Genomic DNA, 14,298 nt, shown 5'->3' on the forward strand with positions numbered 1-14,298 from the left:
CACCAGACCCACAAGGGACACTGGGGAGTGCTGAAAGCAAATCCAGAAGCAGTCTGGTGACCTCACACAGCCCTGCAGGGGCCCTGGGTGCCCCCACAATGATGGGAAACACCCCCAAGAGCCCAGGCAATGCAAGGGAAATTCCCCACAGCTCTGTCAACAGCACTGGGTTCCCTGGGAAGCGCAGGCACTCCAAAGTACAAGGGACTCGGGGACCAGCTCCCAGCCCCGGACACAATGTGTAATCTCCTCCCCTGGGCATCATCTTCAGGCAAACCAACAGCAGGAACCACAGAGATGAGTGCAAAGAATAAAGCAACTGTTTATTGTTTTACTGCGCAGAAACAATAGCTGGAAGCAAGTCTGCCATGGAGCTCAGTGTCAGCATGCTTCCCCTTACCTGTGATGCCTGAAGAGTCATCACTACACCAGCGTCCATCCATCCATCAGGGAAGGGTCATCTCCTGCTGCTGCCCTTGATGTGGCAGGTGTCCGAGTAGCTGACAGCCTACTCCTCTGCTTTTTCCTTCAGGGATAGGATTCATCTCAGAGATGAGAGGAAAATGCCTGATCCTGCCTGTCTGCACTTCTGCCCTACCCCAGGCTAGAGCCCTGCAAGACACTTCCACAGCTCTCAGCTCACCCGTCACATTGCCAGTCTCCGTGTGATGGGCCTGCGCCATATCAAATCCAGAGCGCAGGTCGGTGTGCAGAGCTGAACGCTGGGTACAGGGGAAGGTTACAAAGCCCAAAGAAGGGTTTGCAGCCTGCTGCTTAGGCTTCAGGGCTTACAGTTTATCTAAGGATTTAGCCCTTTTCCTTTATCAGTAAGTCATAAGCCCTGAACACTAACTGCAGGTCTTGGAACCCTAATAGTTGCCGAGACTTTAAAATTTATGGCTAAGGTTGGATTTTAAATTCTGCGCCCTGATCACTAAACGAGCAAACCGTAAACCCTGACTGATAAAGACTGAGCCCCACAAAAGAAAGGAATAAACTGTAACTCTGGAGTGAGAGACCCTCAACAGCAAACTAAACAATAAACCTTAAGTGAAAAATTCCAAACCTCAGCTTTAAGCAACAAACACCAAAGCACCCATACGCATGAAAACAGTAAAGAGAAGGCAAGGAGTTTTGCCCACAGCTTAAGAAGTTTTCCCTTCCTCTAGAAGCACAGCAGAACGGGAAGACATGCACCAGAATCACGTTACAGCTGCTGTTTAGAGGCTTGGTTTTAGCCACCATTCAAATGTGAGCATGTGCAAGAATCACTTCACAGGACTGCACTAAGCTGCATTTGCACTGAACCTACCTGAAGCACTGCAAGCACTAATTCATCTCCGGGTCAGACAATTAATATTTTTGGTCCTCTCAGCTCCATGGGCAAACATCCACAGCCAGTGACACCAGTGACCACCTAGGGAACAATCACCTCGCACCTCCCAGCACTGCTCACATATGATGCAGCCCAGGACTTAGCTGTGTCCACGCTGCAAGTCAGAGCTCACTCTCCATGGCCAGCCGCGCATCTCCGCAGAGCTCCCAGCTGTGACAAGGCTCCTTCGACTGCCCGACTGGGCTTCGGCACCTGCAAAGAGGCCAGAGCAGTTAGTGAGAGGCCGGGCAACTGCACAGCCCTCCTAGAACTGCTCCCTAGTCCAAGGCCCGTGATTGTTCCCACAGTTATGACTGACCCTCCGTGCTGCTTCAGTCACCCTCTCTGGCTCCATTTCATCACAAAGATGTCACAGCAGCTCTCACGCAGGCAGGCTCGCTCAGGCACCCGGCCACCTCCAGCCTTTGCTAGATGGTCCTCTGCAGGGAAACTCTGCCTCTGATGGACACTCTCAGAAAGCACCGTCCAGCCAAGGCAGGATAAAAAGTAAGGCCTCCAAAACCTCCAAACCCTGGAGAGATGGAGCTGATGGGAAACTGACTTGTGCTACCAGTACTGTAGATTATGGCTTTGCTGTGTACTACGGTGCTGTTGCTCATACACATGTAACCCCATTTCTCTGCTATAGCAAAGTTACTGTTGTAGCTGGCTCCTGAAAGAAACAGTAACTTGCGAAAACGAAAATCCCAGGTAAGACAGTTGCATACTTAAGACATGAGTTGTGAAGGACCTTTACTCTCAAAGTACAAACAATACTGGAACCTCTGGACTTCAAAGAAGGAAGGTCTAGAAGGTTGAGGGCCCAACACTAATAATGCTAGAAACAGAAATTGTTTGGAGGGACCAGAACAGCAAAGAGAAAGGAGTTCCAAGGAAAGAAACAAGCCAGAAGCTATGTAAATGATTGCATTCATCAGGAAGCGATGGCAGGGGTGGGGTGGGTGTGCGTGTTGACAGCACAGCATATCCCCTCAGGAAGCACTAAATCAACAACATGGGTTGAGCTGTAGACATAGGGAAGACACCACTTTGCATTAAAGGCAGACCTGACAGAAAAGTGGGCTCAATGCCAGCATCGCAATCGCAACTCAAGCTGCACCACGTGACAGCCCTGGCTGCGCGCAGGCAGACAAGAGGCAGTAACTGCAGACCGCGCTGACGAGTAGGACAGACAGCAGCAGCAGCTCCAGACCGCCCTACCGCGAGCGCCTGTCCTAACGCCCAAGGTCTCGGAGCCTCTGCTGCTCTCTGCCTCCGTGACACCTTCCCCAGGAGCCTCTTCGCTGCCTGCCGCGTACCCCACGGCATCTCTAGCCCGCTAGCGCTCCCCCGCTGCACAGCCACAGCCCCGCATCTCCGCGGGCAGAGTCCCCGCGGAGGTGTCCGACGTGACCCGAACCAGACCGACCGACAACACCCTCCGGGCGCTGCCGATCACCATCTCTGCCGAGCGCCGACCACCTCTCGCCACCCGCCGCACCAGACAAAACGCAAAGGAACGACAGACCTCCACCTGGACGCGGGGACAGGGGGGAGAACAAAAGAAAAGAGGGGCAGAGAGCTTGGCAGATGGATGGAGGGAGAAAGAAAGAGAGGGACAGAGAGCCGGCCCCAGGGTCTGGGCACTGGACAAAGGAAGAGAAAGAGAGGGACAGAGGGCCACACAGATGGAGGGAGGGCTGCACAGAGGACCGGGGAGCAGAAGAGAGAAAAATGGGGAAGGCGAGGCGGCCAGAGGAACGGCGAGGGAGCAACAGAGAAGGGGGGAGAACCGGAGAGAGGAACGGGGACGGGAAGAGAGGGACAGGGAGCCAGTAGGAGCGATGGGAAGAGGACGAGAACGACGAAGAGCTGGCCAGAAAGGTGGAGAGAGAAAAAGAGGGAGGGCAATTCAGACAGAGAGATGGGACAAAACAGGGGAAAAGAGGGATAGGGAGGCAAATAGATGGATGAGGAGCTGAGCAGAGGGATGGAAATAGAGAGAGATGGCTGGAGGGGTGGACAGAGGGCTGGGAAGGCAAAGAGAAGTACAGGCAGAAAGGCAGACGAGAGCGGCAGACGGATGGGGAGCCGCACGGAAGGACAGCGGGCAGGTACTGGGATAGGAAGAGGAAGAGGACGATGAAGAGCTGGATAGAGCGATAGAGAGCCAGTTAGATGGACGCAGATATTGTCACAGAGATGGAAAGAGTACAAGAGGGATGGGGGAGCTGGGCAGAGGAACGAGTAGCTAAACAAAGGGATGGGGCACTGGACAGAGCCACGGGGAAAGAAAGAGAAGGATGGAGCGCTGGACAGAGGGGCAGGGAGCGGAACCGGATGGATCCTGACAGCCTGGCTCGCCATGCTCCGACTCCACCCCACCGGCTGAGCCCGCAGCGCTCTCTGCGCACCGCTGTGCCCAAAGTCCGCTCGTGGGCCTGCTCACCCGTTTCCCTACGGCTCCGGGGTGTCTGTGGGAGCGAGGGTGCACACACGGGCCCAGGCCGGGGAGGAACCTCGCGTTCAGTCACAGCATTTTACCATTCCTCGTGCATTAGCCCCTCTCAGATGCTCAACGCCAAACGCCCTCAGCCCGTAACAACTTCAGTACCCGCGGCACCTAGTTTTTCCACGCTCTCAAATCTTCCTTGCTCTTTCCCGTCTTGTTTGAAAACCCTCCCAGACCCCTTCTGTACTTACATGCTTCCTCAAAACAGCATCACCAAAGTCAACAAAAAGGGCCGAGCTGCATTCCTTCGAGTTGCTGGCCCTCAGAACAGCATCCTGCAAGTGAATCAAGCCACCAAGGTCACTGGGAGATTCTCCTTTTAGAGCTTTCTTCCCCCAAAACTTTAATGATGGCTCCCTAACCTGGGCAAATGCAGAGCCTCCCTTAAGCGCTGCGGCAGTTTTTACTCAGGCGTCCCAAGTTGCTGCTAGGCAGCGAAGCAAGGCAAAGACGGGTGCGGTCACAGCTGACCCATCTAGCCACGAAAATTCTTATTTTAGGCCTCACTGGTCATTCCAGGTAAACAGACCAAAACAGAGCTCCAAACAGACAGGCGAGGCTTCGCACAGACCTCGTGGCCCAGCTAGCAACAGTAAGACTCTGTCTTACTGAAGACTCTGGGCTACCAGTTGCTATCCCCCCCTCCTTTGCCGGTCCATGCATTGCAGCTTATTACCCGCGAGTCCGGTAAGGACGCTGCCGACCTTCCTGTGGCCGAAGCCTCCTCGTCGGGACCGGGCGGAGAACCTTTCTGCTGGCATTTGAATTCTCCTGGAAGCTCTCGACGCGTGATAACTTACAAAGGTCCGAGAGCAGCGGTAGCCTGTAGTTCTTCACGGCAGCACACAGTCGTTCCCCGAGGTCCTGAACGCCTACGATTAACACAGTTTATCAAAACAAAAATACTACTGCTACAGGGTGTAAAGGCAAGCTAAAATTTCCGCAGCCAAAGAAAACCCCTTCGCGTCTGACACAACGAGCCACACGCACCAGCGCCTATAGCTCGAGGCTAGCAACCCCTCCTGGGCGACGTTCTTCTGGCAGGCTGCGGATCTGAACTCCTCCATCTCGCCTAAGAGTCTCCGCTGGGACACAGCAACTTTGCCAGCCAGGGCTCGTTGACGGAGGCATAGTAAAATCCATCAGGGAGGGAGCAAAGCAAAAAAAAAAAAAACAAACCGAGAAGAAAAAGAAAAAAAGAAAAAGATCAAAGCTCTGCAGAAAATCATAAGAATCCAAAGTTGTTTATAAGCACAAAAGCGGATCCAATATACACACTCAAGCAAGGTAAACGAGAATACGCAAGCCACAAGCACCGCTTCCCCAACCCCTGTTCTGGGAGCTATGAAGACAGTCGGGCTTGCCGCGAAAGGGAAGTCAGACTAAGTAGCCGCTAGAGATCAACCTCTCGGAAACCTCCTGCGTCCGCGTTTTTGGCGCAACCGTGCTCTGCCCCTCAGTCAATTCAGACGCGCACAAGAAGAGCCACTGCTTGTAACACTTGCACAGCAACTGCCCCCCTGCCCCCGCTCGTTAAGATCAGCGCCCACTGCGCCACTCGGATAGATGATACTCCGCTGTCTCTTCATTTCCCTGACATGATTACTTTAGAAGGAACTGAATAGATTGGATGGCCCCTGCGCGATCAAAGCTAAAAGTCTCAAAGACGGTTACAGCCCACATCGCTGCTGAACAGTCTTTCTCACAGCCAGAGACTTTTTGTTCCACCCCCAAAGGGGGCGTAAAGGTGAGGCGACCGGCACCCGCTTTCCTTTACTGCCGTTTTCTAGCGGTGCTGCTCCCACGCAGTCAGCAGATGTGGAAAGCATTACCGAAAAAGGCTTTCCTTGTCCTGGGAATTTGAGGGCAGGAGGTTTTATAGCCACTTCTTCCAGTTCAGTGAAAGCAGAGTCACGTTCCTCGTCCCAGCTCCCTTCCCGACTCCCTCCCAGTACTTTCCACCATGGTCTGCTGACACCGGCAAAGCCACCTTAATGCTGCTGGAGGAAACTAAATCCTCCTACAATTGCTCTAAGCGGGAACCGGTGAGAAGGAGCCTTAATTCCATGAGGCTTCAACCTATCTACTGTCATCCCGTCTCCCCAAATACCATTGCCAGATAACTAACCCGGGGCTTGCGCTGATTGAGCCTTCCTGAAATCGATCTCTCAGTTTTACACTTCAGACCCTTCTCTCGCTCCCTTCCTCTTCAGTAGCTCTGGTCACTTGACCACCACTCCCCCAAGATAATAATTTGCTGTCTCGCAGCTCGTGAAGTATGACGCTTCACAGGCACGTAAAGTCACACACATGGAGACACATGTACGCAGAGCACTTCTCGTAATGCATACAGACCTTCCGTTATACGCTGGCGATCTATTATTCGGATTGCTATTAATGGCGCTCCTTCCTTGCCAGGAGGAACGGGCTTTCCCTTTTTCTGGCAGAGGAAGACAGCTTTCCCTTGGCTCCCTTGGATTCTATTCCTTCAGCTTGCTCACGTTTTTTACTCTCTTCAACCTCAGCCGTGACCATTAATCTAAGAGAGCATTCGTTCTGTCTTTCCCTTTCCACGTACGCGCGTGCAGTAACAACGCAAAAGAGAAACAGCCAAAGCAAAGCTAAGGCAGATACAGGCAACAGCAGCCACAGGGCAGGAACGGGTTACTCAGGCCTCAGCGCTGCCTCGGGGAGGCCGAAATAACTGCTAACGGTCATTAGCCATACTTACCCTAGTTACCCGTGCCAGAACGCCTCCTCCTGTAGCAGTTCCTGGTGATATCGAGGGGCCGCTGCATTCTGGCTTCCTTGTTTCATCCCGTCCCTTCGGTATTAACCGCAAGCAAACGCTCGTCCGTCTCTTCTCCTCGTCAGCATTTGCTGTCCTTGGTTCCACCTCTGTAAGGAAGCGATAAACTCGCGTTTTACTTCCAGTGAAATGCTTAGGTTTATGCATGATCTTTTTCTCTTTACCCTGTTTTCTTTTTCCCCCTTTTTTTTCTTTTTCTTCTTCTTTTCCTTAAGGGAAAGGTCTTAATACGGCACTTTGCACCATACGTTGCAGGGTAAACGGTCTGGAAACGTTACACACAGCAATTAGGGCTAGGTTATTAGGCAGGCGGGCACGTCGCCCAATACCTTCCTAACGCCATCTTCCACGAAACCTTATTTTTATTCCGCTTCAGTGTTATTGTTACTGTTCGCAAACCCTCGTATGCATGCGCTTAACCGACAACTCTCTCGGTCTTTAACTACGTGGAGGAACGACAGCCCTCGATTTGCCTGTCTCCCTTTCAGACCTATTACCTTTTTGAGACTGCTCCTAGCTTCCTCTTACTCTTGCATGCTGGCCTCACAGGCGACGACCAAAACGAACAACTGCATCGCTAGGTCTAGCCCCCTCTCTTCAAGATGTGCCCCTTCGGGGCTTATGTTTCTTGGTCTCTTCAACTTCAGCCGTGGCAATTAATCTAAAAAAGTAAGTATGACATCTATTCCTTTCCGTAGCTGCGTGTACGATAACAAAACAAAAGAGAAACAGCCAAAGCAAAGCTAAGGCAGATACAGGCAACAGCAGCCACAGGGCAGGAACGGGTTACTCAGTCCTCAGCGCTGCCTCGGGGAGGCCGAAATAACTGCTAACGGTCATTAGCCATACTTACCCTAGTTACCCGTGCCAGAACGCCTCCTCCTGTAGCAGTTCCTGGTGATATCGAGGGGCCGCTGCATTCTGGCTTCCTTGTTTCATCCCGTCCCTTCGGTATTAACCGCAAGCAAACGCTCGTCCGTCTCTTCTCCTCGTCAGCATTTGCTGTCCTTGGTTCCACCTCTGTAAGGAAGCGATAAACTCGCGTTTTACTTCCAGTGAAACGCTTAGGTTTATGCATGATCTTTTTCTCTTTACCCTGTTTTCTTTTTCCCCCTTTTTTTTCTTTTTTTCTTCTTCTTTTCCTTAAGGGAAAGGTCTTAATACGGCACTTTGCACCATACGTTGCAGGGTAAACGGTCTGGAAACGTTACACACAGCAATTAGGGCTAGGTTATTAGGCAGGCGGGCACGTCGCCTAATACCTTCCTAACGCCATCTTCCACGAAACCTTATTTTTATTCCGCTTCAGTGTTATTGTTACTGTTCGCAAACCCTCGTATGCATGCGCTTAACCGACAACTCTCTCGGTCTTTAACTACGTGGAGGAACGACAGCCCTCGATTTGCCTGTCTCCCTTTCAGACCTATTACCTTTTTGAGACTGCTCCTAGCTTCCTCTTACTCTTGCATGCTGGCCTCACAGGCGACGACCAAAATGAACCACCGGATCCCCAGGTCTTGCTGCTTCTCTTCGAGATGTCCCCCTTCGGTGGGCTACCCTGCCAAACAAACCAAAAAGACTGCCGAGGCCGCGAGGGTACCAGATTTTCAGACCGCTTCTCCGAGGCTTTCGGGGTGACTGACGTCACCGCTTCGCTTCACGTTACTCACAGCTACCTTCGTCTATTACTTAGGGCTAAACCTGTTTCTGTTTGCAGAGGGGCTTGTTGCTTGTTTAAACTTGACATATAGTCCATAACCTGCTCTGCATGCTCCCTAGTCCCTTCTGCTTTTGCAACACTTGTGGTAATTCAAGGCGGTAATTAAGAGTCCCCATTGCCCCATAGGCTGGAGCGAGACATTGCTGCTGCTCTGAGGAGGTGCCTAAAAGCCACGCTGTTTTCGCTAGCATCACTGGGGCTTCCCAGAGCCCATCGGTGTTCTCTTTGGCTCTTCCCGAGCCTTTTAGGTTTTTTAGGCTATTCCTTAGCCCTCCATTTTAGGGCAATGTTCTCCTTAAGCACTGCGCACAGCACGATTATCCCAGATCAGCCACATCGTGCACACACAGAGGCTTCTGAGAGGCGGCTCAGAAGAAAAGAGAGAAAAGTCTCTTTGTCATCCGCACATTCACCCGTCAACACTCTTCACCAGGAAGTGCTCTAAGTTCCTGTTTCTCTAAAGCGGGACTGAGTCGAGGCGGAGACGCACATCGCACCCCATCTTTGTTAGAACGCCTCACTGCTGCGGGCACTGGGTCTGGCAGCAGTTTGAGGAATGTTTGGGGCCTTGCACAGAGTGCAGGGGAAGGTCTGGAGTCAGTGACAACATTGCGGCAGGGCTCGGAGGCGTTTTGGGGCCTGTGGGGGTGTTGGGGCAGGATTTGTGGGTGGTTTAGTGGGTGGTTTAATGGCTCTGGGGGGGCTGGTTGCAGGAAGGGTGGGACTCTGCGGGGCCCTCAGGGCAGGGGTGCCATCCCAGATGCGTAGTGAGCACACAGGGGTGCCCTACGTGGCTCTCAGCTCGGCGGGAGCAGCCACCGGTCTCCCACCCCACCAGACAGGGGAGCGGGGCGGGGGGGGGGGGGGGGGAGGAGAGGAGGTGGAGGGATCTATGAGCTCGCAGAGAACGCCAGAGGAGGCAGCAGGGAACTCCCCAAGGACCCCGCGTCCCAGACGAGAGGAGGCATCAGGCTGCCGTGCCGCTGCTAGAGACATCCAGACCCCCGCGCAGACACCCCCCACACACTCCTCCAGGCTGCGTCCGCAGGGGCGAGCGCACGCCCCGGCCCGCGCTGGGGAGGAACCGGGGCCCTACAGGCGACACACGCAAAAGGGAGAGTCAGAGCCGCGCTCCGGCAGACCCGGCGCCGCGCAGACCCGGCGCGGCGCGGCGCGGCCCCCGGCCCGACTCCCCCCCCCCGCCCCGCCGCCTCCACGCAGCGACGGCCCCGGCTGGCAGGACACAGCCCGACACCCGCGGCCACCCGAAGGCGCACGCTCGCCTCACCTCGCCTCACCGCGGCCCCCACATGCTCGACTCCAGCCCGCCTCTGCCCTCGCCCGCCGCCGTCCAGCGAAAACACCCGCCCTGCTCGCCGCCATCTTGCCCGCCGCCGCACCGCGCGTGCGCCGGCCGCCCAGGGCTCGCGCCGCCGCACCGCGCGTGCGCCGGCCGCCCAGGGCTCGCGCCGCCGCACCGCGCGTGCGCCGGCCGCCCAGGGCTCGCGCCGCCGCACCGCGCGTGCGCCGGCCGCCCAGGGCTCGCGCCGCCGCACCGCGCGTGCGCCGGCCCAGGACCGCGCGAGAGGGGCGGGGGGAGCGGAGCGCGAGGGGCGGGGGGAGCGCGAGGGGCGGGGGGAGCGCGAGGGGCGGGGGGAGCGCGAGGGGCGGGGGGAGCGGAGCGCGAGGGGCGGGGGGAGCGGAGCGCGAGGGGCGGGGGGAGCGGAGCGCGAGGGGCGGGGGGAGCGGAGCGCGAGGGGCGGGGGGAGCGGAGCGCGAGGGGCGGGGGGAGCGGAGCGCGAGGGGCGGGGGGAGCGGAGCGCGAGGGGCGGGGGGAGCGGAGCGCGAGGCAGGCCAGACCCGCAATGGCCCCACCCTCGCGTGGTCGCAGCGCCGCGCTGCAGCCGGCCGGCTCCCGCGCGCCAACCGCAGCCCGCCGCGCCACCCCGGCGCTCAGGCCGAGCAGCGAGCGCCCCGAGGCTGCTCTGCCCGCGCCCGAGAGAGCGGCGGGCTTCAGCGAGCAGGCGCTGGGGCTGCCCCGGGGAGAGAGCGCCGCGGAGCAGCTCCGAGACGGCACTGCCCGTCCCCGCGCCCCCAGGAAGCACCGAGAAGGAAAAGCCCTCTCGGGAAAAGCGCTCCCGGTCCGTGAGCACCGGGCAGGGGGCACGAGCGCGGCCCCTGCGCTTACCCGTCCCCGAGAGAGCGCAGAGTAGCGGCCAACGCGGCGACCGGCAGCGCGCACGTGTGCGCCGGCTGCCCGCAACGGTCTCCGTACGCAGCGGTGGCCGCCGGCGGCTGCAGTGCTGCCTTGTCGACACGCGAGGGCAGCCGTGAGCGCGCCGGAACGCAATGCGCATGCGCGCCCCCCCTCCCGCGTGCAGTGCCGCCTTTCAGACACGCGAGGGCAGCAAGGAGCAGGGCGCAGCGCTTTCCTGCCCCCCTTGCAAAATACTCGCTAGGCAAAAGTGGCTTGGGCTCCTCCCGAACGCTTACCTGGCTTCATTACTACAGCTATTAGGAACCGAAGTGCATAGCCTTCTAGCAAAGGGAACGACCGTCTTTTCAAAACTTCCCGCGACTCCCCAGAATTGTCACTGCCTTGCATCAGCAGCCAGCTTCTTCCAACCCAGCCGCAAGAAACATTTTGCCTTCCCGGCAGAACTTTCTGCTCCCCGGGGGGTCCAAAGGAAACCCGTCACTCACTACTGTCTGTCAAAACGTACCGGAAGCCCTCAAATACAGGACAAGACGCCTTCTCTAAGGAAGCTGACTACTAGGTCTGCTTCACGGCAGCTTCTCCCCAGTATCAGGGTCCACTCAATAAACAAAATAGGACGAGAAATGTCTTAATCTGCTCCAAGTGCTTTCGTATAAGAGAACAACATCAAAACGAGGTATTATTGCATTTAGCCTCCACTACACGTGCTACCCCAGCGCCACGGACTTGCTTTAAAGCATCAGTGACGTACGCGGTCTGGCAGTAATTAATATTCACAGAATGAATACGCACTCGATCGAGTACGGGTGTTCATAAAAAGCTTTGCCAGTGCGTCGCTAGGTAACAAACCTAGACAAGCAGCTATTTGCCCTGATCCTTCGGCTTACATTTCTTCTGCCGGATGTAGTCAAACGTACCTGCATGCAGTGGCCTTGCGAGGCAGTGACACGGTGTCCGTGGGGTGGCTGTTCCAGGGTCTCTCGGGCTGTTCCAGGGTCCTCGGACAGCAACGGTGCTGGTCAACTTTCCCTTGCGCTGCACAGCAGGACAGCTCCGCACCGTGCCCTCCCAGCACCGCTACTCCTCCCAGCAGCTGCCTAACCGGCCCCAATCCTGAGCAAAGCTACGACCCCCAGGAGCCCGCAGCACCCCTCCTACTCTTCCCGCCCTCCCCATTTCCAAGAGGGACAGACACAGCCCCCGGGGACAACCCTGCCTGGTCACGCTGCTGTCCGAAAAGCGGATTCGTTGCCCGCTGTGCACTAAGCCAATAATGACACGCTCAGGAGAGACATTTGCTTATTTATTTCAGAGTTGTGCAAGCCTGGCTGCTCGGTGTTTTCCCCACAAATCAAGCGCAACTTCCCCCCCCCGCCCCGGCTTTCCAAGTAGCATTTATACAAGTTGCAAGGTTTGCAACTTTCCCTCTTACACCGGTTGGTTAGTGATTTACATACAATTCTAATATTGCTTACACACCATTTTAAAACTACGCATGCTCAGGGGAGGGGTCTTCACCCGGGCACAGGTCTTTCTGACCTATGGGCGTGATTTTCTTGTATTATAATGAGGACAGTTCAGTTCGGGGATACCTCAAATTCCTTTGCTAAATTGGCAACATCTACATAGAAAACAAAACATTTTGATTTACTATTTCTTTAAGGCTTTAGCACTTCTAGCATGGCCTTGATTAAAGAATTATTTCCTCCCAGGAAATGGGGGGGGGGGGGGGGGTACCTCCTCATCTGCCTAGTTTAAACAGCAGGAACACTTTCTGAGCTTCCAAGGTTGTCTTGCAACACCATCGGAGATGGAAAACACTTCCTGCCCTGTACCGGGGAAAAACAGGGGCATTCCACTGTCCCCCGTGACCTGTGGGGACTCAGGCGTCAGTGACACATGTCCAGTAAGGAACAGACCCAGCGGGCACTACAGCTCCTGGCCTGCCACGCGGCCACCCGCTGGGAACCCCGCTGGCAGGGACCTGCCGCCGCCGCCCCCCCCGCGGGGCCACCTCGAGAGGCGCAGCATGGTCACCCAGTAGCCCCGCCTGAGAAGACTACACCTCCCAGCATACCGTGCACGCGAAAAGGGCGGCCCGGAAGCCCAGTGCCGGAAGACTACTGCTCCCGGCATGCCATGCCAAGCAACATGGCCGCCCGGAAGCCCAGTGCCGGAAGACTACCGCTCCCAGCATGCCGCGCTCAGAACAAACATGCCCCACCGGAAGCCCAGTGCCGGAAGACTACTGCTCCCGGCATGCCGCGCCGAAAGCTACGGCTCCCCGCAGTCCCGCACCCCAACTCCCGCCCCCCACCCGCAGCGCTGGGGCACCTTTGACCCTCGGCACATTCCGTTCCTTTCCGTCCCGCCCCCCTTCCCCTTCCCCCCTGTCCCCCCGGAAACGGCCGCAGAGCCCCGAGCGCGGCCCCGCCGGCCCCACCACCGGCCCGGGGCTCCCCCGACACCCCCGCCACCGGCCCCGCCTCAGCTCCGACACTGCCCCCGCCCCTCCACGACCCTCCTCCCCCCGCTCCCCGACACGCTCCCGAGCTGACACAGGAGACCCCCCCCCCCCCCCCCCCGCGCTCCTCCGACCGCGCAGTAAACCGCACCACAGCCCCGGCGCACCCCCTTCCTCCCCCCGCCTCCGTGGCCCCGGGACGCTCCCAGCCGCCGGGACCCCCGGCACATGCGGGACCCGCAGCCTGCAGTGCGCCTCCCCCGGCCCCGCTCACCTCCTCCGCGGGGCGGCCGCCGGGCTGGTCCCGAAGGGCCGTGCTCCGTGGCAGCTCCGCTGCCCAGCTCCTGCCCCAGCGCCAGCTCCCCCCAACTGCAGCCCCAGCCCCCAAATGTGGGCCTGCCCTTGCCATCAGCCCCACCTGGGGCCTGTCCTGCCACCCAGCTCCCCCTGGCATTCATCCCAGCCCCAGGGCCTGCAGCTGTGGGCCTGCAGGAACTGGGCAGGGGGCCTGGCCATCAGCCCCTTCAGGGACAGCTGGGGCTGCCAGGGCAGCAGAGGCACCCCCACTCTCCTGACAGCAGCTTGCTGAGAGCTGAAGGGAGAGCCCTGCCTGGGGTGTAGAGTGCGGAAAGGGGAGTATGCGGAGCACAAGAGAACAAATCGAGAGCTCTGGGTGCAACACAAGTCAAGAAAAAAAAAAAAAAAAAAAAAAAAAAGAACAACGATAGAGCAAACAGAGTAACTCGGGGGGCACCAAAAGGAGGGCCCTGGGGCACACCCAGAAGCACCCCGAAAACTCCAGGACAGGAGAAAAAGCTAAACAGAGACCTCTGCGGCGTGCCGCAAAACACACACGGGGCCACGGGGCGCACCGAAAGGCACGCAGAGGGCTCGGGGGCAACCCAGAATGTGAACTGAGGGGTCCTGAGGGCATCAGAGGGCAAGTGCAGGGCTCTGGGGCAGACCAAAATACAGAGGAAGGGCCTTGGCACACACCAGAGGGGTCACCAGGCACGCCGCAGGGCTCAACGCGGCTGACAGGATGGCGCCTGCAGGCTGCCCCAGGCACACGAGCGACACTGCGGAGTGCCAAAAGCAAATCCGGGAGTGGTTCGGGGACCTCACGCAGCCCTGGAGGGGCTCTGGCAGCCCTCGCGATGAGGGGAAACACCCCCAAGAGCCCCGAGGGTCCAGGCAACG

At 57.4% G+C, this 14,298-nt stretch overlaps 1 protein-coding gene across 3 annotated transcripts; it reads right to left on the reverse strand.

Moving 5' to 3' along the window:
* Positions 1-302: 302 nt before the first annotated feature.
* LOC135327743 (proline-rich protein 36-like) lies at positions 303-5,479 on the reverse strand. Of its 3 annotated transcripts, XR_010388121.1 has the most exons (5): positions 4,878-5,479; positions 4,564-4,759; positions 4,079-4,162; positions 1,313-1,588; positions 303-526 (listed from the first exon to the last, which is right to left on the reverse strand). XR_010388121.1 is itself a non-coding variant. In XM_064508102.1 (4 exons), the coding sequence occupies exon 4, from the start codon at positions 3,740-3,742 to the stop codon at positions 2,831-2,833; it is 912 nt and encodes a 303-aa protein (XP_064364172.1). In that variant the 5' UTR covers positions 3,743-4,162; positions 4,250-4,362; positions 4,564-4,759; positions 4,878-5,479; the 3' UTR covers positions 2,793-2,830. The 3 variants fall into 3 exon arrangements, 2 of the variants coding, with proteins under 2 accessions (XP_064364172.1, XP_064364171.1); XM_064508102.1 differs by lacking the exons at positions 303-526; positions 1,313-1,588 and adding an exon at positions 4,250-4,362 and having other exon boundaries at positions 2,793-4,162; XM_064508101.1 differs by lacking the exons at positions 303-526; positions 1,313-1,588 and having other exon boundaries at positions 2,793-4,162.
* Positions 5,480-14,298: the final 8,819 nt, after the last annotated feature.

Source organism: Dromaius novaehollandiae, chromosome 3 (genome assembly GCF_036370855.1).
Source record: "Dromaius novaehollandiae isolate bDroNov1 chromosome 3, bDroNov1.hap1, whole genome shotgun sequence".
NCBI lineage: Eukaryota > Metazoa > Chordata > Aves > Casuariiformes > Dromaiidae > Dromaius > Dromaius novaehollandiae.

Coding starts and splice junctions, on each gene's coding strand:
- LOC135327743 (XM_064508101.1), bottom strand. CDS start 3,742: ATGGCGAGCCAGGCTGTCAGGATCCATCCGGTTCCGCTCCCTGCCCCT.